Raw genomic sequence first — 25,926 nt, 5'->3', positions numbered from 1 at the left:
TTTTATCCTGTCTCTATCTCTTCTACCTCCCCTCACACAAGAACCAATTGCACTGTCTCTCTGTTTCCAACTGCCTGCCAACTGCTTTTCCAACTGCCTTTCCCAACCAACCAACCAACTGACTAAAACCAACCAACTATCCACAACCCGAACCTCGGGCTAAGCCCTTTTATAAACAGGTAGGCTCCGCCTCCAGCTTTCCTATTGGTCCACATACTAACCCTTTCTCTCCCCCTGTACAGACATTTTCAAACGAACGGGCAAACGCCACATCTGCCAATTGCAGTATAGCCTTTGAGACTTTGAAAGCTGCTGCCACTTGTAGTAGGCAGACCACATTTAGTGCTCTGAAAAGAGAGCTCCCTATGTATATGTATATGTATATGTATATGTATATGTATATGTATATGTGTGTGTGTGATCATGTTCACTTTGTAGAGGAGTATTGCATGGAGTAGACTTGGGGAAGATTTGCATAACACATTGACAGCTTGAAACATTTCAAGGACTACTGCAATTATGTTTGAACAAAACGCCTAACTGCCGTGTGACAACAGCAAGATTTGTCGCATTTGTTAGTGGCTGAACCAAAAGCCATTTATAAAAATTTGTGTATGAATAAATGTTGCCTCCTTGGGACATGTTTTCTGCAGTCTTTTCTTCGCTGAATGGGAAATGATTTGGAAACAAATAATAAATCTACCAGCAGCACTTGACATTCGCCCCCTGCTCAGGCAATTAAAGTTCTTTATTTAAAGCTAGCTTGAAATCTAGCTTTTTGTCTGTTAAAAGTGTGAGAAGGATTCAGGAGTCTTCCCACTTGGTTTGATGCGACAAGTGAAATGGTAGCTATCAGTGGCGTAGCGTGGGTTGTCAGCACCCGGGGCAAGGCAAGTAATTTGCGCCCCCTAACCCGTGGATTTTAGCACTCGAGTGCGAGCGCGCCCCCCCCAGATGTTGCGGCCGGTGCGGCCGGCCCCCCTGCACCCCCCCACGCTACGCCACTGGGGCTGGGGGCGAGCGAAGGAGCCAAGGACCCCCCCCAAAGGCTCAGCAGTAATTTATTAAATTTATTATTTGCGGAGCCCCCGCGGGCCGAGGCAGCCGAAGCCCCCTCCCCTCGGGCGCCTCCCCGCCCCCTCCTCTCCTTAGGCTGTAGGTGGAGCCCGCGCTCCGAGGCGCTTCAGATCCGAGCTTGGCGAGCGCCTCTCCTCCTCCCAGCCAGGTCCGGGGGCTTCCAGCCGCGCTCCGTCCTTCCCCCCCCCGCGGCTGAGACTTGCGCTGAGAGCCGGAGCCAGCGGCGCCCCCTTCTGCTGGGAGACCCTCGTCCGCCCGCCGGCTTCCTCTCGGAGGGTTTTGGGGAGGGCAGGGCGCGTCGAGGCCCCTCGGAGCTCTCCTCCCTTCCAGTCGGCAGAAGCAGCTATGGCTGGGCCGAGGGGATGGCGGCGGCGGGGGTGTGTGGAGGCTGCCCGTGCCCAGCCAGGCGTCGGTGGCGGCGGCGGCGCTGCTGCAGCGGCTGCTCCTCCTGCGAGCAGTGAGTGGAGCGCGGCCGCAGCGGCGGCAGGGCGCGCGCGCGCGCTAGGGCGCAAGGCTGGTGGTGGCGGCGGGGAGCCCGGCGGAGGAAGGAACTTGTCCCTTCCCTCTGGACTCGCGCCCCCCCCAGATGTTGCGCCCGGTGCGGCCGGCACCCCTGGCACCCCCCACGCTACGCCACTGGTAGCTATCCCCCTTTCTTCCATAATTATCACTACAACTAAAGGCCCAACTAGCTTAAAAATAATCTAAAAATTGAGCAACAAAGTAAGTTGGTACTGAAACGGACCTGCAAATAGTGTGTGTGTGTGTATAATATATATATATAATTTTTAAAATTATATTTTCTGTTTTACAATTTAAAATACTCATTTTACATCCTTAAGATATCAGTGACTTCCCTTCTTCTCTTTCCATGGTTCATTTTCCGGAGAGCAGAATAAACTCTTTCTTTGAACCAACCTCAGTGTCATTTTGACTTCCTTCCTCCTGTCCTGGAGCAACGCAGACCCAATCAGTGAACTCCAATAAGGCTACAGCATATCACAAATCCCTGCACATTATACAGAAACTATACCATTCATTCTTCCATTATTGCATCCTTCAAAACTTGTTTACGCTGTTGAATTTATCTTAATGCTGCCAGCATTTTCAGCTGTACACAGTGGCCGTATTTCTTGCTCCATAAGACGCACTTTTTTCCTCCTAAAAAGTAAGGGGAAATGTCTTATGGAACGAAGCCAGCAAGAGCCGCTGCCTCTGACACGCTCTGCGCAGCTCTCCCTTTAAAGCAAAAGGCTCTTGCTGGCTTTACAGCGAGGCGGGAGGAGGGACAGACGGCAGCCCCTTCTGTCCCTCCTCCCAGCTGACTGTAATTCAAGCAAAGGGGGAGCCACAGCTGCCCGCCACAGGCACGCACAAATGTGAGCTTTCCCCCTCTCCCTCTTCCTTCCCTCCCTCCCTCTTCCAACTTGAATAAAATGTTGGGGGGCAGGTAAGCCCCACCTCACATACCGTAATTCAGCCTTTCTCAACCTGTGGGTCCCCAGGAGTTGTTGAACTACAACTCCCATCACCCCTAGGTAGCAAGGCCAGAGCTCAGGGAAGATGGGAGTTGAGGTGATGGGAGAATATTTTTTTCTTGTTTTCCTCCTCTAAAAACTAGGTGCGTCTTATGGTCTGGTGCAGAGTGAAAAATGCGGTATTTTCTATATATTCAGTAAAGGTTTTCCAATCTTTTTAAAACGTATGTTCTTCTTGTTCTCTTATTCTATATGTTAAGTCTTCAAGAAGTGCATATTCTGTCAACTTAAGTTGCCATGCTTCTTTAGTTGGGACCTCGCTCCTTTTCCATTTTGGGGCCAGAGCTGCACATTGTTTAGGCAGTTCACAGCAGCTCTTCTTGCACCGAATGTGCCAAAACCACAGGAAAATAATGCAGCTCTTTGTAGATTTTAAAGTATAAAAGGAATAGGCTATATTAAGCCACTGATCTTCAAATTGTGTCTTTTGTAGTCGTTGCAATTTCTGCTTCTGCTGCCAGGATATTAATTATGCAGCATTAACTAAATCGTTCTTTTCCTTTCCTATGATGCCAGAGGTGGGGGGGAACTGTCTGACATCCTGCAGGCACAGAGAAGGTGCGCGGTGGGTGGGGTGGAATCGTGCATACTGAACACAGAAAGGAAAATAATGAAAATGAGGGTGATTACAGCCCTGAGAATGCTGTGTATTCACATAAAACATGGCAATTTCTGGCATTCAACACAAGCAATCTGCCAAAGACAACTAAGGATCAAATGACCATCCACAGGAGACTCCTGCAAAGCCAGGTGCTAATCCTTGGCACGTGTAATCAAGATTCAGAGCTGGTCTACACAGGCTGATAAATCATAGCAGTGTGGAGTAGAAAAGTACCCCAGTGGTTATCTAGTCCAACCCCTTGCAATTCAGGAATCTCAGCGCAAGCATCCATGACAGATGGCCATCCAATCTCAGCTTGAAAACCTCCAAGGAAGAAAAGTCCACCAGCTTCCGAGGGTGTCCGTTCCACTGTCTAACAGTTCTTCCTGGTGTTTATCTGAATTCTCCTTTCTTGTCATTCGAATCTGTTTATTCGGGTCCTGCCCTCTGGGACAGCAGAGAACAAGCTTGGGAGCTGGACCATAAAGAAGGCTGATCGCCAAAGAATTGATGCTTTTGAATTATGGTGCTGGAGGAGACTCTTGAGAGTCCCATGGACTGCAAGAAGATCAAATCTATCCATTCTGAAGGAAATCAGCCCTGAGTGCTCACTGGAAGGACAGATCCTGAAGCTGAGGCTCCAATACTTTGGCCACCTCATGAGAAGAGAAGACTCCCTGGAAAAGACCCTGATGTTGAGAGAGATGGAGGGCACAAGGAGAAGGGGATGACAGAGGACGAGATGGCTGGACAGTGTTCTCGAAGCTACCTTCATGAGCTTGACCAAACTGCGGGAGGCAGTGGAAGACAGGAGTGCCTGGCATGCTCTGGTCCATGGGGTCACGAAGAGTTAGACATGACTAAACGACTAAACAACAACAACAACACACTTTCAGTAAGGAAGGGTGCTTGGAACAGTTGGGCGCCATTGCCATTATAAGAGAACCAGGGCGGCATCTATGATGAGTTCTGGCACCTCTTTTTCTATAAAATAGCAATAATAATAATAGGAGGAAAACTCATTTATTTGGTGGAAGAAAACCTTTGGCTCTGACCTACTGCTTTTTTTACCCCCTTTTAATGATTTTAATAATTTTTTGAAAAAAGACTTCCGGGTCAGCGCCATTGGCAATGGCGGAATTCCTCTGACTCAGAGGAACCCACTCTGTGAAAATCGGGTCTTGCCGCCGCGGTGAAGGCGGAGACCCTTTAAAAATCCCAGGCGGAGGAAGCCTGGGAACGTGGGATTCGGCTGACACCAGGAGCGCCTCCCCTACTCGCAGGGAAACCCCTTTTTTGGGGATCCGAAGCGACGTGGGGTGAGCAGCGCGGTGTCTTGAATCGACCGCTATTCTTACGGAGTGAAGCCGCACAGCCGTTGCCGGAGAGCGCTGACTTTTTCCTGTGGACAATTGGACTCTAAGCAAGTACCCGTGAGTAGAACGAAAAATTGGATTAAGAAACACTTTAATTTGGCATTGAAGCGGGAAGGTCTAAACAGGAAGTCCGCCTCCCGCTTTTTGTATATAGACTGAAGCAAAAATTGTGCAAGCCAAAGTCTGGAGAGTTGTATATAAAGATCTAAATTTCCCTCATTTTTAACCATCAAAACCCCTCTTGGAAGCAGGGGAAAAGAGGGGGAATTTGGATTGTTTAAGCCTGCGGAGAGAGGATAAAGAAAGATAAATTTCCACCGTCTCAAACCTGGGAACGGGGTGTCAGAGACAGAAACCTTTGGGGAAGTCCATCAACTGTGAATGGAATGTTTTTCGACAGATAGTTAAAGAAGAGAAACAAATTGATTCCAAAGTTACCTTTTGCACTTAAAAGAAACGAAATTTGAAAAATGAAAGTAACTTTTTTTTGCTGGACTTGCCTTCAAAAGATGGATACAAATGGAAATTGTTCCCTCTAGAGGGAGCTTGTTAAATTGTTGCTGGAGTCGGTCTGGGGATTTCACAGCTGTGAAGATTAGGATCGTGAGACCAGACTCTGACCTTGAACAAAAATGGATATAGAAGAAGTTTTGGTGCTTGCTTTTTGCAAGACAAACGCTTTGCTGGAGCAGATGCATGAGAAGATGAATCTGATGACTGTTGCAATTCAAAATTTTGGACAAACAGTGAATTCTTATATAGAATCCACTCAGGACCCAACCCAGGAACCTGTTTTGACAGGGCAAGTGCAAATGCAGAAGACAATGGAGGAGGTTGCTGTTGAACCTCAAGCAACACAAATGGATAGAACCGAGGTCCTGCAGGAGCACAAGCCGCTGTTTTTGAAGATTGAACCTGGAATGGGCCAGGGGGGGTCTGGAGTTGTGGGGGTCCTTAATTTTGGAGGGACTTTGAAACATGCATTTAAATATTTTCTGGACTACCCGGTTGACTGTGGGGAATGGGACTGTGGGGAATGGGCTGATCTGATGAAGGGAGAGGGAGATATTTTTGGGTTGGAGTTTCCCCGAGACCTACTCCTCAATGAGAAAGGAAAGAAATTAAGAAAGAGACTAATAAAAGACAAGGCAAAGGGCTGGTATAAACAAGAAGAAGAACTGCAGAAGGGACATGGAAAAGACTTAAGAGCCTCAGACATAAGGCTACCAGGTTGATGGACTAGATGGAAAAGACAGTAAGGTCTGACATAACCCGAGACCAGGAAGAAGGGACGTTGGATGAAGATTGGAAGAAAGTTTTAAAAATTTATTTTGGGAATTAGGGTAAAATCTATTTTGGGAATTAGGAAAAATGGTGGAATGAAATTATTTGGCTTTAGCAGAAATGATATTAGGAGATATGTATAAATTAGTATTAAGTTCTAGGATTTAAGGTATTTTATCGTAAGATAAGGTTAATATAAATTAAGGTAAATTGAATGATAGAATATTCTGAAGGATGAAAAGGATTTGTTGAGTTAATTGATAGGCTAGACTCTTAAGATAAATTATCCAATAAAAATTGAGAAAGATGGAAAGAATTTGCTGAAACAAATAATTAAATTAGAATACAAAAAGGGAGGTGTGAGGAGGTCGATGAAACAAGTAAATGAAAGACAAAGAGATGGAATATTGGATGTGTGTTTTATTTTTTCTCTTTTTATTGTTATTGCTGTATTTTTCTTTCTATTTTTACTTTTTTCTTTTTCTATCTATTTTTTTTAAATATATATTGTAATGTATATGTTGTTAACTTTTTTGCTGTTTGTTTTTTGTTTCTCCTTTTTTGTAATATTTAAACTCTTAATAAATATTATTTATAAAAAAATAATAATTTTTTGAAAAACATGGGAGAATTCATAAAATTTAAATCCACTGATGACTACCACTGATCATTGTTAAAACTACTACTACGTTTACAGTTTCATTCTGACATAAATTACACAACCCCACCCCCCAAAGTGCTTAACATATTCAGTTTTATTTATGCTGTTTAGTGCTTTAAAATCTGTAGAAGCACTTAACCGTTCTGTAAAAGCACACACACCATCTGATGCAGTCCTAGCAGTAATGGAACAAAACATTGCTTTGAATTTTACCGATCTCAAGACCACTTACTAGTGATTTGTGATTTAAATGTACTCCGTCTTTAACTATTGTTTACTTTCATTTCAGCGCTGAAGCCATACCAGACGCAAACTGGCAATCTGAAACTCTGTACTGAATTGCCCTCGTTAGAGAAAAATGAAAAACGGAAGCTTGAACAAAGTTTTTCAGTTGCACTGCTATCTTAAATTGGATGGAACGGAACAGCAAACTAATTTTCAGCTTTTTGCAGAGCGCTCTATACAAGGAAATGATTGGTTAAAGAAATAATAATATCTAAATAGCACAACCATATGCCAGTGCAAAGTCTGGTACTTAATTGTGGCTGGGGTATATCTGTGAAAATGGGTTTGAAGTAGCCAAAGCAATCCACATCTCTCCAGAGTTTTGATAACGCTTTGAGTGGCCTGCTGATTAATTCAGTAGCTTGTGGTAAAGAAGCTAGCACAAAAAAACTAGCACAAATAAAGTGAACTAACTTTATTGATTTACAACAAACTGGGGTAAATGGAGAAAGGTACACCCTCCAATAAAATGCTTCACAGAATAGAAAAATAGAAGGGCCATTAAGGGGACGCGGGTGGTGCTGTGGGTTAAACCGCAGAGCCTAGGACTTGCTGATCAGAAGGTAAGCGGTTTGAATCCCCGTGACGGGGTGAACTTCCGTTGCTCGGTCCCTGCTCCTGCCAATCTAGCAGTTCAAAAGCACGTCAAAGTGCAAGTAGATAAATAGGTACCACTCTGGTGGGAAGGTAAACGGTGTTTCTGTGTGCTGCTCTGGTTCGCCAGAAGCGGCTTAGTCATGCTGGCCACATGACCCGGAAGCTGTACGCCGGCTCCCTCGGCCAATAAAGCGAGATGAGTGCCGTAACACCAGAGTCGGCCACGACTGGACCTAATGGTCAGGGGTCTCTTTACCTTTACACACTCTGATAAAATGCTTCACAGAATAGAAAAATAGAAGGGCCATTTAGGTCTAAGACCAGGGGTCAGCAACCTAAGGCCCATGGACCGGAAGCGGCTGGCAGAGGTTGTTTGACTGGCCCACAAGCCACCCCTGAATTGAGCTGCCCGCTCACGCAGCACAGCACGGGGACTCGCTTCTGCGCAGAGGCAGATGCCGAAAATCGCAATTGTGCATGCACAGACGCCGAAAATTGTGGACACGCGCAATCACGCATGCCTGCAACCCGGGGATCCCTCTGTGGGACCGATCCGACCCAGGCAAGATAAACCTTGCTGACCCCTGTTTAAGACTGACCCCCTTGAAAAAGGCTTTTGCAACAGGTTCTCATGAGGAGTGAAACAGAACTGAATGATTCTACTTGTCATAAGTATGGCAACAGACAACAGCTTTCAAGAGAGATGAAAAGTATTATTGCCCTAGGTGTACAAACTAATTTTGTTTGCCCAGCTGCCATTTCTGGTGAAACAGGATTTTGGAATTTGTTTAGTAATATTAGGATGAGTGTTCACATCAAAGATCAAGATCCTGCTCTTACACCGCCTTCAGCAACCTGAAAATACTATTGTTAGTTGCCCGTCACAATGTCTCTATATGGAACCATTTCACTACTATTAAGAAGCCAAAAAGACATTATTGGGTCAGTTCAGTGTTGCAACGACGGACCTTGGTTTGCCCTTTCAAGGATCAGTCTGTATTAGCCTCCTTCACACTTGTGCATCTATATTCTGCTTTTGAACAAAGCACAGTTCTTTGTTACACCCAAATACAGGGAACTGTGGTTTGCGCTAACTGCAGTTCAGATCAATCTGTGGTTTCAGAACTAAGCACAGTTCTCTTGGGTCTGAGCTGGCCCATTGTTTTAACTGACCATTTTAGATTAAAACCACGACAGAAGCAAGAAATTACCGTATAATAAGCAGTAGCTGCATCCATAAAATTAGCTAATTTCTTTAGTAAGCAAGCACACCATTTGCCACATTTGTATGTTTGCCCTTCCTCTGAGGAACTCAAGACAGCCTATATGGCGATAACCCATTTTATACTCACAATAGTTTGGTGAAGTAAAAGACAGCAAACAGTTTTCCCAAGAGGCTACCCAGTGAACTTTATTGATTCTTTGATTTCTGTACCGCTTAATATATCTCTAAGCGATGCACAAAAAAACTGAAGCAACGATAGACAACTTAAACAGTATGTATTACAAAAATACAGAGTTACATATAAAAATGTTACATTTTTTGGCATGAGAGGGACAACTTTCTGGTCCAAGTCCAGCACCGTATTGTCTACTAGACACTGACTCTCATCCCTCACTTCACTTAATACAATAAATTAGCGTGGAAAAACACCCACCCATGTATTCTTGAGTAGAATCATAGAATTGTAGGTTGGAAGGGACCCTGAGGATCAAAACCCCCTGCAATGAAGGACTATGCCCTGGAAAAGACCCTGATGTTGGGAAAGATGGAGGGCACAAGGAGAAGGGGACGACGGAGGACGAGATGGTTGGACAGTGTTCTCGAAGCTACCAGCATGAGTTTGCCCAAACTGCAGGAGGCAGTGAAAGGAGTGCCTGGCGTGCTCTGGTCCATGGGGTCATGAAGAGTCGGACACGACTAAATGACTAAACAACAACAACAACAACAACAACAACAACAACAAAGTGGGCTGATAGCAGTACTTGCATGGATTGTTTTACATTATATTGTTAAGATTGTATTTTGTCCTTTTCATCTTTGTGAGCTTTCTAGAGAGCATGAGTTACTGGGCGGCCAGACAAATGAAGCTAATATTAAACAATAAAATAAAAACAGAACAGACAGCCAAGCCGATTCATTTCCCATATGTGTCCTTTAGTTGCTTGAAGAATTCATTTAGATTCTGGCTCAGGTGTGTATCTCCACATGGTCCAATCCATATCCCTTTCAGACCTAACTCAAATCCGAGATGTTCTGGGGCCTGCTTTGAAATAGTTCTATGTGGCAAGAAGGGAGTTCCCCAAATCACTCGTAGTTTTATCCCAACTACAAGACTGCTCAGAATTATTGCACTATAGTAGTAGCTGCTGTAGTTTCGCTCTGTGTAACATACATGGATGCTTCCAGACTGTCGCTATTTCGGGGTGAGATTCAGTCACATACCGGCAAATTAAATTAAAACGGACTTGGAGTTCCTGAACAACAAACCTTCTCCCCCATACCCACCCAAATTAGATTTTTTGCAGTTAGGAAAGTGGTGGGGAATGCACTGTAAAATGTGGGATAACACTTGCTTCATGCAAGTGTGCCCAACCTCCCTGAAAACCAGGGACATGGGAGGGTTAGCTAACACGGGCTAACCTCCCAGCGAACTTTGTGGGAACACATGGGGAAGAACGATAAATAAACTGGTCGTCTGGAAGTGGCCATATGTGTCGCCGTTTCCTCTCACCTCAAAAGGCAGCAGCAACATTCCTGACAAAGTCAATGTTCAGTCAGATCAGAAGGACTCCATTGGAAGACTGCATTTGCGACCTATGGCCCTATAACGGGCCTTTTTCTTCTGGCAAGCAACAATGAGAATAAGGATCAAGAGAGCTACCAACAGAACAAGTCCAGTGATAAAAAGAGCTTTGAGCACCGAGCTGGCTTCTCCTGGGCCCAGAGTTTTCCCCAAGAATTCTATTCCTGCTCTGCCTTTACCTGCTGAAAGAGAAAGGCATTTGTGAGAAATGTACTCCTTCACCTGGAAGGGAAACGTCAACGAAATAAAAAACAAACAAACCCCACTGTGGGCTGATTGAGACATTTTGCTTTTAGTTGTACATCTTCCCCTTTTAGTTGGGGAAGGGCTGTAGCTCAGGGGTAGATCTTGCATGTAGAAGGTCCCAGGTTCAAAGCTCAGCAGGTAGGTCCTTCCTGAAACCCTGAAAGGTTGCTGTCAGTCTGGGCCCATCCACACTTTTGTTTATCCTGTGATATCAAGTCATGGGTCCAAGAAGGGGTTTTTTTGGGCTCCTTTGGCTTCCCTGGGAAAACTCACTGTTTACCACCTGGATCCATGACTTGAAATTATGGGACAATTAAAAGCGTGAATGGGCAACCTTAGTGTAGACCAGGCTTTCTCAAACTTGGATCTCCAGCTGTTGTTGGACTACGATTCCCATCATCTCTAGCTACCAGAACCAGTGGCCAGGGATTATGGGAGTTGTAGTCCCCAAAAACCCAAACAGTTGGAGACCCAAGTTTGGGAAACCCTGGTGTAGCCAATACTGAGCTACATAGAGCAATGGTTGGACTTGGGGATAGCCCACACTTCCGCTTGTCCTGTGCCTAGAAAGCATGGGTCTGAGCAGTTTTGCCTTTGACCCACTGCTTTCCCATGGAAAACCCACTCTTTAGTGCTAAATCGGAACAAACGGCAATCTGCGAAAATCCCGGTTGCCTTATTCCAATTCAGCACTCAACCACATGCTTTCCCGTGGGAAAGCAGTGGAGCAAACCAAAGTGTGGATGAGCTCTCAGTCTAAAGCAGGGTCCTGTGCTCCCATCCTAAATGTGTAATTGAATATGGAAAGCATGAACAAGAAGTGGGGGCAAATGTCTGCTTCTAAACATCGCACTCATTATGGAACCTAGTCTGGCCTCTTGAATGTCCTTTTTGCGGCAAACCTGGGTTTGCTCCATGAAATGTGAAGTGGCCCAAAGTCATACCTTCTCCAGTCTTCTTGCCATTGACTGTAAATGTATCATATTTCGTGGTTGTGGCTCCATGTCCCACACCATCTGAGCAAAGGAAATAAAAGCAATGTTGGAGTCCTCAATTAACCACAGTTCCTTTCTTTTTCCTAACCAGGAGCCTACGATTAATGACGGGAATTGGTAAGAGGGTATATTAATCCAAACGAAGGAAATAAAAGCAATGTTGGAGTCCTCAATTAACCACAGTTTGTTCCTTTATCCAAACCAGGAGCCTGTGATTACTGATGGGAATTGGTAAGAGGATGTATTAATTAGGTTTAATACTCTAGAGACCCACGTGTGTTGGCCACTGTGAGATCAGGGTGCTGGACTAAGTGGGCTTTTCAACAAGGCTTTTCTCATGTTCTATGACTATTTGGGTGCATAAGCTACCCAAGCCCATGTTACAAAGGAACCTTACCTGATTCAACAATAGTGTAAGTTGTCTCCATCCCAGCATGGATGTGATCGTGAACGTGGCAGTGCAGAAGCCATGTCCCAGGATTGAACGCTACAAGTTCAACAGTCTGAAACGTCCCAGGGAAGAGGTCATACACATCTCCTCTGTGATTGTGATCCTTCTGTGTCAAAGACAGGAGAGCATTGAGTAAATTCAAAGCTTATCCCTAGGTGGTATAAGCAGTGGCGTAGCGTAGGGGGTGCAGAGGGGGGCCGGCCGCACTGGGCGCAACATCTGGGGGTTAGGGTTAGGGGGCGCAAATCCACGGGTTAGGGGGCGCAAATCCACGGGTTAGGGGGCACAAATTACTTGCCTTGCCCCGGGTGCTGACGACCCACGCTACGCCACTGGGTATAAGTAGTTCACCCTCTGTTTTTATGAGCTTTTGGGATTTCCTGCTGTAGAAATTCCAAATTACTAGAAACATTCCGGTCTGAAAGGTGACTGTGCTGATCAGATGATCAGAGGGCATTCTTATACAGCTCTTTGGGAATGTGGCCCAAATGGGATACAGTGGTATCTCAGGTTAAGTACTTAATTCGTTCTGGAGGTCCGTTCTTAACCTGAAACTGTTCTTAACCTGAAGCACCACTTTAGCTAATGGGACCTCCTGCTGCTGCCACGCTGCCGGAGCACGATTTCTGTTCTCATACTGAAGCAAAGTTCTTAACCCAAGGTAATATTTCTGGGTTAGCGGAGTCTGTAACCTGAAGCGTCTGTAACCTGAAGCATCTGTAACCTGAAGCGTATGTAACCCGAGGTACCACTGTATTCTGGCCACCCAGTCACCATGCACAAACAGCCATATGGGGATCCTCTGTGATTATTGCAAACACATTTTTTTGGTATGTGACTATGAAATCTCTTATTTCAGTGGGGGAAGAGAACCACATGCTTAACACTCTTTCTCTCCCCACCTCCCCTTCCTTTTTTAAAAAAAGGACATTGAAGTGCTTAGCTTGGCAGAATCATACCCTCTGCTTTGTTTGCTTTTTGAAACTCTGAGAAGAAAGAAAAGAAGAAGAAGCTCCCCTTCCCCCTCATTTGAGTATGGGCAAATATGTCCATTTTTGTTTATCTTACTTTTTCTTAAATTCAGTTTTCCACATCTCCATATCAGTCTGCAATTTATTTATTTTTAAAGTTCTCATGAAAATTCAGCTGCATTTTAGCATATTTTTGTCTGCAGTTTTGCCAGCAGCACAAAGTAAATGGTTGGAGATATGAATTCTCATCTATGTGGAAGATATACACCCACAGCCATATATATTTATATATGCATGCACAACTTCTAATCCACCAAAGGGATTTACTTATGTATCACTCTTCAGGCATTAATAGGATATAATCCAAGTGCCTTGTGCTTATGGAAAAGTAGCTAATTATAGCAGCATGACCAAAATGCTTTACCTCTTTTTACTAATTGTGACCTACTAATGTCCTGCTGGTATAGGATGTGCATGCAAACGTGGTTTGTTTGCAATAACATCCCCCCTCTGAAAGCTAATGTTTTCTATTTAAGTTATTCGTCACAATGCAAATAGTACTATTTTGCTTATACCAACCTTGAACAGAAAGCTCTCTCCATGGAAATGGACAGTATGAAGGTCAATTTCATTTCCCATTCCAATCAGGTACCAGTTGGTGTTTTCCCCTTTGTTCATCGTTAGCCCATGGAGATTGTCATAGATCTTTCCATTGATTGCTGAAGGGAGAGATTTGCAAAGTTTGCAGAAGCATGCAGGTTTATCAGTGTGCTCCACTGCAAATTAAAATCAGGTATATACCGTATTTTTCTGTGTATAAGACGATGCTTTTTGCTAAAAAAAAATTAGACAAAAATTGGGTGTTGTCTTATACACGGATAGTGAATGCAGAGAGGGGACGGGCGATTAATGGCAGCAGCAAACAGGAGATTGGCAGTGGTGTTTGGGCGGGTGATTGGTGGCTGTGGCAAGGCCTGCAGGCGATTGGCTGTGGCTGCCGCAATTGGGCAGGTGATTGGTGGCTGTGGCAAGTGGGCAGGTGGGCTGTTGGTGGTGGCGAGCGGGCAGACAATTGGTGGCTGTGGCGAGGTGTGCAATGAGCAGTGGCTGTGGCAAGCAATCGGCAGTGGTGGGCAGGCAGGTGAGCCATTGGCGGAAGTGACCTCCCCCCCTGAAAGCTAAACTACTTTATTAATTTTGGGTTAAAAAAAAAAGGGGTCGTCTTATACACGGAAAAATATGGTACATTATTCAAAACTTCTGCTCTTGCTAGAATGATTGGCTTGGATCCAGAGAATCCCTTGCCTTTGTGGATTTCCTCTGGTCTCCTCCCTCCTACTGGCAACTCTCTGAACCACATGATTTGCCATTCCAGGGGATTTCCAAACCCTCCAGATCAGCTTTCGCTGGAGCAGGAAGCAGGCAACAACTGTTGAAGAAGTATTTCTTTAGACCAGGCATGTCCAACTTTCAAGAGACTGTGATCTACTCCCACTATAAAAAAAACTGGCAGTGTCTACCTCCATTGGACTGAACAAAATTGTTGAGCTTTCCTTAGGGAGCCACAAATGTTGATCAACCAGTAGATCATGATGAACCAGATGGACATTCCTGCTTTAGATTAAAGCTTTTTATTTCCAAGCATTCTTTGTATTAAGGTTTTCATTTCTAAGCCCTGCAAGGAAAACCCCCTCTCTTATTTACCTGTTCACCAGCCGGTCCTTGACTGAATGTTTTCCCCGCTTGAAAAGCTTGTCACACTCAGAAAGCAAGTACCTCAGGAGGTGTCCTCTTCTTGACACAATGCTTTCTTAAGTGCAGGGAGCATTTGTGTTGCCTATCCTCCAGCCCCATCAGTCCTAACAGAACTATAACGGAGAAGCGCTTTGAATGTCTGCATTTATTCCCGCTTAGTGCATGTCGCATTGTGCAACTGTTCAGTAGCAAACCTGAATGTTTCACGAAGTAACATTTTAAAATAACAATCCTATGCTCAACAGCATACCGGGCCCATCACCTCCTGGCAAATAGAAGGGGAAGAAATGGAGGCAGTGAGAGATTTTACTTTCTTGGGCTCCATGATCACTGCAGATGGTGACAGCAGTCACAAAATCAAAAGACGGCTGCTTCTTGGGAGAAGGGCGATGACAAACCTAGACAGCATCTTAAAAGCAGAGACATCACCTTGCCAACAAACGTCCGTTTAATTAAAGCTATGGTTTTCCCAGTAGGGATGTATGGAAGTGAGAGCTGGACCATAAAGAAGGCTGATCGCCGAAGAATTGATGCTTTTGAATTGTGGTGCTGGAGGAGACTCTTGAGAGTCCCATGGACTGCAAGAAGATCAAACCTCTCCATTCTTAAAGAAATCAGCCCTGAGTGCTCACTGGAAGGACAGATCTTGAAGCTGAGGCTCCAGTACTTTGGCCACTTCATGAGAAGAGAAGACTCCCTGGAAAAGACCCTGATGTTGGGAAAGATGGAGGGCACAAGGAGAAGGGGACAACAGAGGACGAGATGGTTGGAGAGTGTTCTCGAAGCTACAAACATGAGTTTGACTGAACTGCGGGAGGCAGTGGAAGACAGGAGTGCCTGGCGTGCTCTGGTCCATGGGGTCACGAAGAGTCAGACACGACTAAACGACTAAACAACAACAACAACAACAACAGCAACATACCATGCATATTGTTCCCTTCCACAAAGTCATCAGTGTGGTTGAACGCCTTCGGATCCTCCTGTAGATATTTCTCAATGTTTTCATTCAAATACCAGGACCCGTTTTCATCAAAGACCAGGAACAGAAGGGCAAATTCTCGGTCAATGTCTGTTCTTAAACCCTTTTCATTCAATACTCCTTTTCTGCAAATTATAAGCGGCCCGATCAAGCCACTGTACATATCCTGGAATTAAAGAGAAATGGAAAACAAGGAATAACATTGTGTTAAAAACACTGTATTGTGTTTTTAATATTCAATTGGGAGCCGCCCAGCCAGATGGGAGGGGTATAAACAATATATTATTATTATTATTATTATTATTATTATTATTATTATTATTATTATTATCATCATCATCATCATCATCATTATCATTATCATTATCATTATCATCATCATTATCATTATTATCATCATTAATTTATAGATGCATGCAGTTATTTTGTTCAAAAACCAGCTTTTTAAATGAAAGGCTGCTAAAGCAACTGTGAAAACAAAGAGCCATGCCAGAATAACAACTATAATAGTGTAGCAAAGTGTTAGAACAGCGGTCCATGGGGAGATTGCGGGAGATCAGTATCCAGGCCGAATCCTGTTCCCCATCCCTGATCTACATTTGGCTTTGTACAGATGGAGCTTGATAATATAGTATTCATTTAACATTTTAGGCAAATAATCCCCCCCTCTCAAGGGTTCTCCCATAAAAGACACACAGGGCGGGGGGCGGGGGCACACCTTCGCTACATTTACCTTTACAAAATGCACTGTTGAGTAGTAAACCCAAGTGATACAGTTGGGATCCGAGACTCCAGGTCCTGACCTTTCTGGGACGTTCCATCGGTAAGTGCTTATTTCTCCTGTCCACATACATGTATGTTTATAAAAAGGAATAAATAACAGTTTGTCAAAATCCAGAAATCTGATGACACGCAGTACTTTGGTTTGAAACCAAAACATTAAAGACAGTAGCTTGCTTCTCAAGCTGGTATGGTACAAAACTCAAAAGGTGTTAACACCACCCCCTACCAAAATTAAGTATTTCCAGTCCCTAATGATTTTTTTAAAAAATGAAATATTTATTTCCCACCTCCCTGCTACATACAGGGGACTCTTAAGGCATCTTACAATGAACAGTTCAGACTCAGAATAAAATTACAGTGGACGCTCGGGTTGTGAACGTGATCCGTGCGGGAGGCACATTCGCAATCCGCAGCGTTCACAACCCACAGCGCCGCATCTGCGCATGCATGGGTTGCGATTCAGGGCTTCTGCACATGCGTGACCACCGAAACCTGGAAGTAACCTGTTCCGGTACTTCTGGGTTTCGGCACATCTGTCACCCGAACAAACACAACCTGAAGCATCTGTAACCCAAGGTATGACTGTAAACACAGTAAAACACCATAGCAGCAATGTGATGGTCTTGGGCAATGCAAGCAATCCCTGGCCAAAATCTGTTGATTGTACTAATTATACAACCATCTTAACTTGATATTTTTTAAAAATGTGGCCACACCTATAGGTTTGTCAACATCAAGACATCTCCATATTTCCCTGTTGTGATTAATTCTAGTTTAAAGGTAAAGGTAAAGGGACCCCTGACCATTAGGTCCAGTTGTGACCGACTCTATAGGCCGAGGGAGCCGGCGTTTGTCCGCAGACAGCTTTCGGGTCATGTGGCCAGCATGACTAAGCCGCTTCTGGCGAACCAGAGCAGCACACGGAAACGCTGTTTACCTTCCCACTGGAGCGGTACCCATTTATCTACTTGCACTTTGACGTGCTTTCAAACTGCTAGGTTGGCAGGAGCAGGGACCGAGCAACGGGAGCTCACCCCATCGCGGGGATTCGAACCTTCTGATCGGAAAGTCCTAGGCTCTGTGGTTTAACCCACAGCGCCACCCGCGTCCCTTTTAATTCTAGTTTAGTGTGCATTAAAATACTAAACGGAACACATTGTTAACAGAACCTAAAGACTTGGAAACATGCAGTGTAATTCACCTGGCATCGTGGTGCGTGCTTTATTCCCAGCTGCTGTTGCTTCCACGCCATGTGCTGATACTGAATATGGACGACTAGCTTTGTTCTTAAACACAATTAGTATTGAGTCGCCAACTTCTGCATGGATCAAGGGCCCTAAGGTGGTGGTTGTTTTTTGAAAAAGCCAAAAAGTAACGGAGAGGCATGCAAAGTTAAAATATAAGTATTGAAAACACAACACACACACACATAATGCTGAGCACCATAATCTTCCATATCAGGGTTTCCCAGACTTGGGCCTGCAGCTGTTTTTGGACTGGTTCTGCAAGCTGGGGGATAATGGGAATTGTAGTCCAAACACAGCTGGAGACCCAAGTTTGGGAAATCCTGTTCCATGTTATTGTTGGGCGTTCACCGCTCAGTGGAAATGTATTTGTTTTTTCTCTCTAGCTTTCGATGACTATGGTTAGACTATTTTTGAATCTGTCTTGCTTTATAGCACTGATTTTGTGGTTTTATTATTAACGTTATCGGCACTGTTGCTGGTTCTTATTTTACTCTTTTCTTATTTTCATTCTGTTATTTGTAATTATGTGGTTTGCTTATGTTTTATGTAAATACTTTGAGGTTGCTTGTGAATAATAATAATAATAATAATAATAATAATAATAATAATAACAACAACAATAATTTATTATTTATACCCCGCCCATCTGGCTGGGTTTCCCTAGCCACTCTGGGCGGCTTCCAACAGAACACTAAAATAAAAGAACCTATTAAACATTAAAAGCTTCCCTAAACAGGGCTGCCTTCAGATGTCTTCTAAAAATTTGGTAGTTATTTTTCTCTTTGACATCTGGTGGGAGGGCGTTCCACAGGGCGGGTGCCACTACCGAGAAAGCCCTCTGCCTGGTTCCCTGTAACTTGGCTTCTTGTAGCAAGGGAACCGCCAGAAGGCCCTTGGAGCTGGACCTCAGTGTCCAGGTAGAACGATGGGGGTGGAGACACTCCTTCAGGTATACTGGGCCGAGGACGTTTAGGGCTTTAAAGGTCTGTACCAACACTTTGAATTGTGCTCAGAAATGTACTGGGAGCCAGTGTAGGTCTTTCAAGACTGGTGTTATATTGTCTCAGCGGCCGCTCCCTGTCACCAGTCTAGCTGGTGACTGGGAGCAGTTTATAAGAACATTAAAACATCTTCTCATTCTAACACTAGACAAGATTGGAAATGGATAATAACCAGGCCTGTTACTTGATTGGAGAGAAAAAAAGATTAATTGAGTAGCAATGCAAATGTAGGCATGCCAACTTGGAAGTAAATCCCACTGTGTTCAGTGCCATTTAGTTTTCAACAAAGAATGTGCTAGAAGGTTGTTCATATTTTCTCTAGCAGCCATTAAAGGAACCTGTGGCCCTCCAGATGCTGTTGAACTTCCAGCTCCCCCTAGTCCCGGCCAGTATGGCCAAATGGAGAGAGGAAGGATGGTGGCCTGTCCCATTTTGCCACCTGAGGTAAAACAGGAAGATGTCACCCCCCACCCACTGCCACTACAGCCTTGCTTGCTGGAGTTGTGTGGCAGCAGCAGCTTCTGGTGAGTTCCACAAGGTCTCACAAGATCTCCCCGGAAGCCACCACTGCTGCTTCTCCTGTGGCAACAGCAGGGGCAGGTGCGGTACCCATGCGGACAGGGCTTAAGCATATGCGGCGCCGGGATGCAAAGATCCGCCTGGCGCCCCCCCCCAGGCGTGCAGGAGGGCAGATCTGGCTGGCCACCTCAGCGTCTTGCTGGCTTGGTCACTCCCAAACTCGCGGCGCAGAGCCGCCCGAAGCAGAAGAGCCTGCTGCAGCGCTCCAGCCAATGGGCGGGCTCAACTCTTGGGCCCGGGACTCTCGGCCTGGCGCCCCTGAGAGCCCGGCACCTTGGTTCCCCGCACCTCTGGCGCCTATGGGTAAGATGGCCCTGCATGGGGGCAGTGGCGTAGCGTGGGGGGTGCAGGGGGGCCAGCCGCACCGGGCGCAACTTCTGGGGGGGGCGCGCTCGCTGCCTCCGGAGTCGCCGAAGAGCCTCAGGCGCAGGCTGTAGCAGTGCCCCATGTCTCGCGGAACCGACGAGCTGGCAGCGGCTCTCAGCGCTCGCTGCGGTCCCTGCGCATCAGGGCCACGGAGGGCGCGCCAGGCAGCCCCTCCTCGCCGACGGGCAGCGTTCGCCTGCGGGGCTCGGCCAGCGCGCTGGGCTGGCCGCGTGGAGTCGCCGAGGAGCCGCCGCCTGCCATGCCGCCCTGGCTGCTTCAGCCGCGTCCGACAGCCGGCTCGAGGCTCCTTCCGGCCGGGTCTCCCGATGGGGCGCTGCGGGCGGAGGCTCCGGCACCAAGCGCTACGCCGCCCAGGCTCGGGTCGCTGTCTGGACGCGCGCAGCCCGCCAAACGCGCCACCGGAGGCGAATGAAGCGCCAGCCGGAGCCACCTGCGCTCTAGTGTCTGCGTGCCAAGACCGCCCACCCGGCCCGACCTGGCCCGCCCACCCGCGCCGGAGGCCGGCGGACGCACTGGCCCCAGAGGCGCCCCCTCCCCGCGCCAGAAAGAAGCCGCGTCGGGGCTAGCCGGGCCGGGGAGGGAGGCCGCGACGCCCAAAGACGCGCGTCTTGGCGCAAAGGGGCCCGCGGCACCCAGACGCGGAAGGGACCCTCTCCCCCTGACCCGCCACTGAACTGCAATTCCCAGCTCCCTTGGCAAATCCCAGTCCCCAATCCCCAAGATGCTTTATTTGAGGCAGGGGTCCTTTAATTGCAAAAACAACACCACGGAGGGCAGTAGTCACCACGAGGTTTGCCCCAGAGTAGAGCCGTCAGTATAAATGACCATGGTTAGGTGTTAGGGGGCGCAAATTACTTGCCTTGCCCCGGGTGCTGACAACCCACGCTACGCCGCTGCATGGGGGCGCTGCCCCATGGGTTTCTGCCACCTGAGACAGCTGCCTCAGTCTGCCTCATGGTTGGGCCGGCCCTGTAATCAACACCAGAACATAGCTGTCAATGTTTCTCCTTTTAAAAGGGAAACTCCCTTATTCCGAATAGGATTCCTTGCAAGAAAAGGGAAAAGTTGACATCTATGCACCAGAAGGGCCACAAGTTTCCCATCCTTGCTTTAAACGAAGGCTGCACAAAGCATCTTATTTATTCTGCTGCTGAAGTGAAGTCACTCAACTTATTACTAATGAAATATTTTTAAATAAATCATTGAACTGAAAAAAAGAAGAAGCCTGCACACACATTTTTTCCAACCTTAACTCAGACCAATAATTGGGACAGTTCAGGGGAACTCTAATGATGTTGCTCCATCTCCTGGTGAGAAGCTTGATTAGCCTCTCTTCGACTGCAGTTTAAAAAAACAAAAACTCTTGGAGAGTGGGTGCATTCAGATGGCAGCTTTGAAAGGGGCTAGCCATGCTGCGTCCTTGCCTTTTCCTCACAAGCTGAACCAAATACCAATGCTTAATATTTGCAAGGTGCTTTCAAGAGTTTCAAATAAATTATGTAGCCCCAAATTTCTCACCTAGAATTTGCAGGTGTCGCTCCTTTGCGCCTCTCTTTTTGTGCTCCACGAAATCTCCACTTTTGTATTCTCTATAAACCGCCTTCTTGTACTTTGAACCAATGAGGCCTTCACCTTGGCTCACAAAGACATGCCCGTAACTTGAAAACATTGTACAAAGCGAGAAAACAGTTGAAAAGTTCCCCAAAAGATTTACCATTCTTAAGCAGAATAATAAAAAGTGAGGCAATGATAGAAAGATGGCAACACTTGAAGAGGCAAACTGTGTTCTGAATAGCTGGACAGTGAAATTCGTAGGCCTTGTTTACCCCAGGATGTGGAAGGGCCGAAACGAAAATAGCTGAAGCGATGCACAGTGCAATCCTATGCACATTTACCTCAGCTGCAAGTCCCACTGTGTTCAATAGGGTTTACTTCAAGATAAAGGTACCTTGGGTTGCAATTCTCTGCAAAACCTACTTGGGGAATTAAACTCCATTGAATAGCAGAGCATGCTTCTAAGTAAATATACATAAGCTCAGGATGCAAGTGCCTAATTTCTAAAGACAGAAGCTCAAATCTGTCAGGAAGCCATGACCTGTGACCGGGGAAACAAAGGACGATGCTGTGAATTTTGGTTCTCTCGGGTTGTCTTTTTTCCACATTTTAATCCATCTCCACCTTTCAACATCAGTTTGCTATTTTCTTGTTAGCATTTTATATGTTAGCATATACTTGTTAGCATTTTAGTGTGAGTTTATTTTAATAAATATGCAGTTTTGACCAATATGCACATTTCTGCAAGCAATTTACCCCACTGCAACACATTTCTGCATGCTATCTTCACTAACATATGCGTTTTTCTGTGCTTTCCCCTAACATAATGCATTTATATATATATTTTAAAACACATTGTTGAGTTGAAGAACTGTATCACGAAATTCAGAGGACTGTGAATCTCAAAGGACAGCTGGGCTTTGGTTCACAAATTAGATCCAGAAGTGAGAATTTGGCAGTTTATCCTATCAAAATCAAATTTGTCCCTTATCTGTACCTTTCCTCTTTGCTCGTTGCCTCCGCCCTCTGCTCCGCTCTGTTCTTATCGGGGGCATAGTCCCACTCCATTTCTTCGGCAGCAATATAATATGTTCTCATGGTTCCATAGTGCCTCCCATCGTGAGGTGTTTTGCCACAGGGCTTAACTTCATAAAGCTCCTTCATCCCTCCTGTAAAGTGATCGAACGTCCTGCAAACCAACTGGAAAGTGCCTGAAAGGAAATTGTGACATTTATCACCATGCTAGCTGCTCGAGGAGATGACTGTTGGTGTTATTGCACTTCAAATCACTGTACCCAAAGCAGAAATACAGCACCCCTCTGCCTGCCGGCTACAATCTAAAGCGAAGAGACAATATATATTAGTGTGGGGAATGAAATAAAAGGGAAGGCTGTTCAGCTGGAGGGGAAGCCAAGGTGAACAGATGTGTCTTAAGGAAGTGGGAGAGCATCAGCTGTCAGGAGGCATGCAACTGTAAAGGTAAAGGGACCCCTGACCATCAGGTCCAGTCATGGCCGACTCTGGGGTTGCGGCGCTCATCTTGCTTTATTGGCCGAGGGAGCCGGCGTACAGCTTCCAGGTCATGTGGCCAGCATGACTAAGCCGCTTCTGGCAAACCAGAGCAGCACATGGAAATGCCATTTACCTTCCCACCAGAGCGGTACCTATTTATCTACTTGCACTTTGACATGCTTTCGAACTGCTAGGTTGGCAGGAGCAGGGACCGAGCAACGGGAGCTCACCCCGTCACGGGGATTCGAACCACCAACCTTTTGATTGGCAAGTCCTAGGCTCTGTGGTTTAACCCACAGTGCCACCCACGTCCCTTCTGCGACTGTAGAAAGCTAGAAAAGTAAAAGCGTGCAGGTGGGGAATAGAGAAGGTGAGCAAAGATTTGACAAGAAGATTTGAACCAGCAGAGTGAAGGATCAAGGGAGGAGTATGTAGGGGAAGATTGGATTATTTCACACAGAATCACAGAACTGTAAAGCTGGACGGGACCCGAGGGTCATCTATCCCAACCCCCCGGCAATGCAGGAATATGCAGGTGGATCAAACCTGTGACCATGATGTTATCAGCACCATGCTCTAACAGATTGAGCTAATTGGTGGTACATTTACATTTTAAATGTTTTACTCCCGTTGCGAATTGCCCACGGAATGTGACCAAAAGAGGGTATAAAAATGCTTTACACACATATATACATATGGATGGGGACACAGGTGGCGCTGTGGTCTAAACCACTGAGCCTCCTGGGCTTGCAGATCGGAAGGTCAGCAGTTCGAATCCGCTCGATGGTCGTGAGCTCCTGTTGCTCTGTTCCAGCTTCTGCCAACCTAGCAGTTTGAAAGCACGCCAGTGCGAGTAGATAAACAGGTAAACGGCATTTCCGTGTGCTCTGGCACTCATCATGGTCTTCCATGCACCAATAGCCGGTTTTGTCATGCTGGCCACATGACCCAGAAAGCTGTCTGTGGACAAATGCCAGTTCCCTTGGCCTGAAAAGCAAGATGAACGCCGCAACCCCATAGTCGCCTTTGACTGGACTTAACCGTCCAGGGGTCCTTTACCTTTTTACCTTTCCCTATACATATGGATACAGAAGGAAGACGTTGCTGCAGATTCTGCAGCGGCCTCTTTTAGCTGTGTTTTGCCCTTGTATAACTTGATGGATGGAGATGCACACATGAGGAAGGCACTCCCTTACAACACAGCACTGACAATAGTATTATTGCAATGTTGATTATAACATAGCAGTGTCTTGCATTGCATCAATGCTATGTCCTTTGGCTCAAGCAGTTTATAAATCAGTTGATACACTGATACTTCAAGTAGAGGCTCAATGAGCGTATGGATGCTACAGCAACATTTGCAGTGTTCTAAACATTCATAACCCAGTGAGCATCACAATGATTTGATTTATCAACGCACATGGTGACAGCTTTGTAGTCACATGGAGAAAGGATGCTCAGGTCCCACTCCCAAAAACCTACCTACTTGGTCTGCCTGCATCAGGGCTGTTGCCGACGTGTGAGGGAACAAGGCAAGGGTATCCCTGGTTGTGCCACCCAAGTGAATGGTGTTCCCTTGGAAATGAACACCATGCATGTCTGTTTCTGTGCCTAGTCCAATACTATGCCAAGAAACCTTGTCATCCTTGCACATGGTGAGTCCGGGCAGGTTCCCAAACAGATAGCCATTGACAGCTGAAAGAAGAAAAAACACACAAGATCTCAGATTACTGTGCTTTTCCAAACCCACAACTGAATTTGCTCATATTCACCTGCTTGTTACCCTTGCCTCTCTGCTCGCCTGTTCTCAACTACTGGCTTATTTTAGGGCTCAACTACACATTATACTGGGACGTGGGTGGAGCTGTGGGTTAAACCACAGAGCCTAGGACCTGCCGATCAGAAGGTCGGCAGTTCGAATCCCCCTGACGGGGTGAGCTCCCATTGCTCGGTCCCTGCTCCTGCCAACCTAGCAGTTCGAAAGCAGGTCAGACTGCAAGTAGATAAATAGGTACCGTTTCGGTGGGAAGGTAAACGGCATTTCCGTGCGCTGCTCTAGTTCGCCAGAAGCGGCTTAGTCATGCTGGCCACATGACCCGGAAGCTGTACGCCGGCTCCCTCAGCCAGTAAAGTGAGATGAGCGCCGCAACCCCAGAGTCGTCCACGACTGGACCTAATGTTCAGGGGTCCTTTTACCTTTACCTTACACATTATACACAAATGTGCAAGAAATGTGCCCTGCCTACCTGTCAAATTTGGCTCACCAGGGAAAAGGGAGATTAAGATCTGTTCCAGTGGCCAGCAAGGCTTCCCCTGCCTTAAGGAATAGTTGACCTGGCTGACAAGGGATGAACACTCGCCTCTGCCAGAACTGATCATATCTTGGGAGGTTCTGTGAGGAGAGCAGTGATTTTTTTTTTTATAATATTTTTATTAAACAATTTTTATATTCATACAAACAAAACATACATAAACAAACAAAAGACAGAGACAAAACAAGAAACAAATACCATTTCATGTCCTAATTTCTTAAACCTTTCTTCTTCGACTTCCTCATGCCTCCCGTTTCTGTGTTCCAAATTCTAATCAATTGTTCAGCAAATCTTCCCTTATTTTGCTATAAATTTAAGCTAATCATCCTTATTCTCCTTGTCTTAACCATTACTAATAGTAACCTTTTACTTCAGTCCAACATCATTCTAACTGTCATTAATTTTGTAATATTTCTTTAAATAGTCCTTAAATTTTTTCCATTCTTCTTCCGCCGCTTCTTTTCCCTGGTTTCGGATTCTGCTCGTCATTTCTGCCAAGCCCATGTAGTCCATCACCTTCATCTGCCATTCTTCCAGCGTGGGTAGATCCTGTGTCTTCCAGTACTTTGCAATGAGTATTCTAGCTGCTGTTGTAGCATACATAAAAAAAGTTATATCTGTCTTTAACACCCCTTGGCCGACAATGCCCAAGAGAAAGGCCTCTGGTTTCTTGGGAAAGGTATATTTAAATACCTTTTTCAGTTCATTATAAATCATTTCCCAGAATGCCTTAATCTTCGGGCACGTCCACCAGAGGTGAAAAAATGTACCTTCCTTGAGGAGAGCAGTGATTGGGCTCTAGGTTTTGGTTCCCTCGGTGGGGCTACTGGGTGGATTCAATCCACCTATGACTGACATCAAAGATAAAGCTGTCATTTTCAAGATGACACCACATCCTCTGGGCACAATAAACATGAGTTCACTTACA

General features: G+C 45.9%; 1 protein-coding gene across 6 annotated transcripts in view; it reads right to left on the bottom strand.

Moving 5' to 3' along the window:
- Positions 1–25,926, bottom strand: part of HEPHL1 (hephaestin like 1) — a 160,239-nt gene that overhangs the window by 108,699 nt on the left and 25,614 nt on the right. For 3 of the 6 annotated variants that reach the window (XM_053385610.1, XM_053385613.1, XM_053385615.1), the window contains 10 exons: positions 24,169–24,381; positions 22,172–22,385; positions 21,139–21,278; positions 17,608–17,742; positions 16,357–16,463; positions 15,567–15,789; positions 13,469–13,608; positions 11,865–12,024; positions 11,417–11,488; positions 9,883–10,408 (listed from right to left, as the gene is read on the bottom strand). In XM_053385610.1, coding sequence (XP_053241585.1) covers positions 10,203–10,408; positions 11,417–11,488; positions 11,865–12,024; positions 13,469–13,608; positions 15,567–15,789; positions 16,357–16,463; positions 17,608–17,742; positions 21,139–21,278; positions 22,172–22,385; positions 24,169–24,381 — 1,610 coding nt within the window. In that variant the 3' untranslated portion in view covers positions 9,883–10,202. Of the gene's footprint in view, positions 1–9,882; positions 10,409–11,416; positions 11,489–11,864; positions 12,025–13,468; positions 13,609–15,544; positions 15,790–16,356; positions 16,464–17,607; positions 17,743–21,138; positions 21,279–22,171; positions 22,386–24,168; positions 24,382–25,926 lie in introns of those variants that run through there. The other 3 variants (XM_053385611.1, XM_053385612.1, XM_053385614.1) reach the window with 3 other exon arrangements.

Source organism: Podarcis raffonei, chromosome 4 (assembly GCF_027172205.1).
Source record: "Podarcis raffonei isolate rPodRaf1 chromosome 4, rPodRaf1.pri, whole genome shotgun sequence".
In the NCBI taxonomy this organism is placed as follows: domain Eukaryota; kingdom Metazoa; phylum Chordata; class Lepidosauria; order Squamata; family Lacertidae; genus Podarcis; species Podarcis raffonei.
Note: the sequence above shows the minus strand (reverse complement) of the source record. Positions and strands in the feature narration are given on the sequence as shown.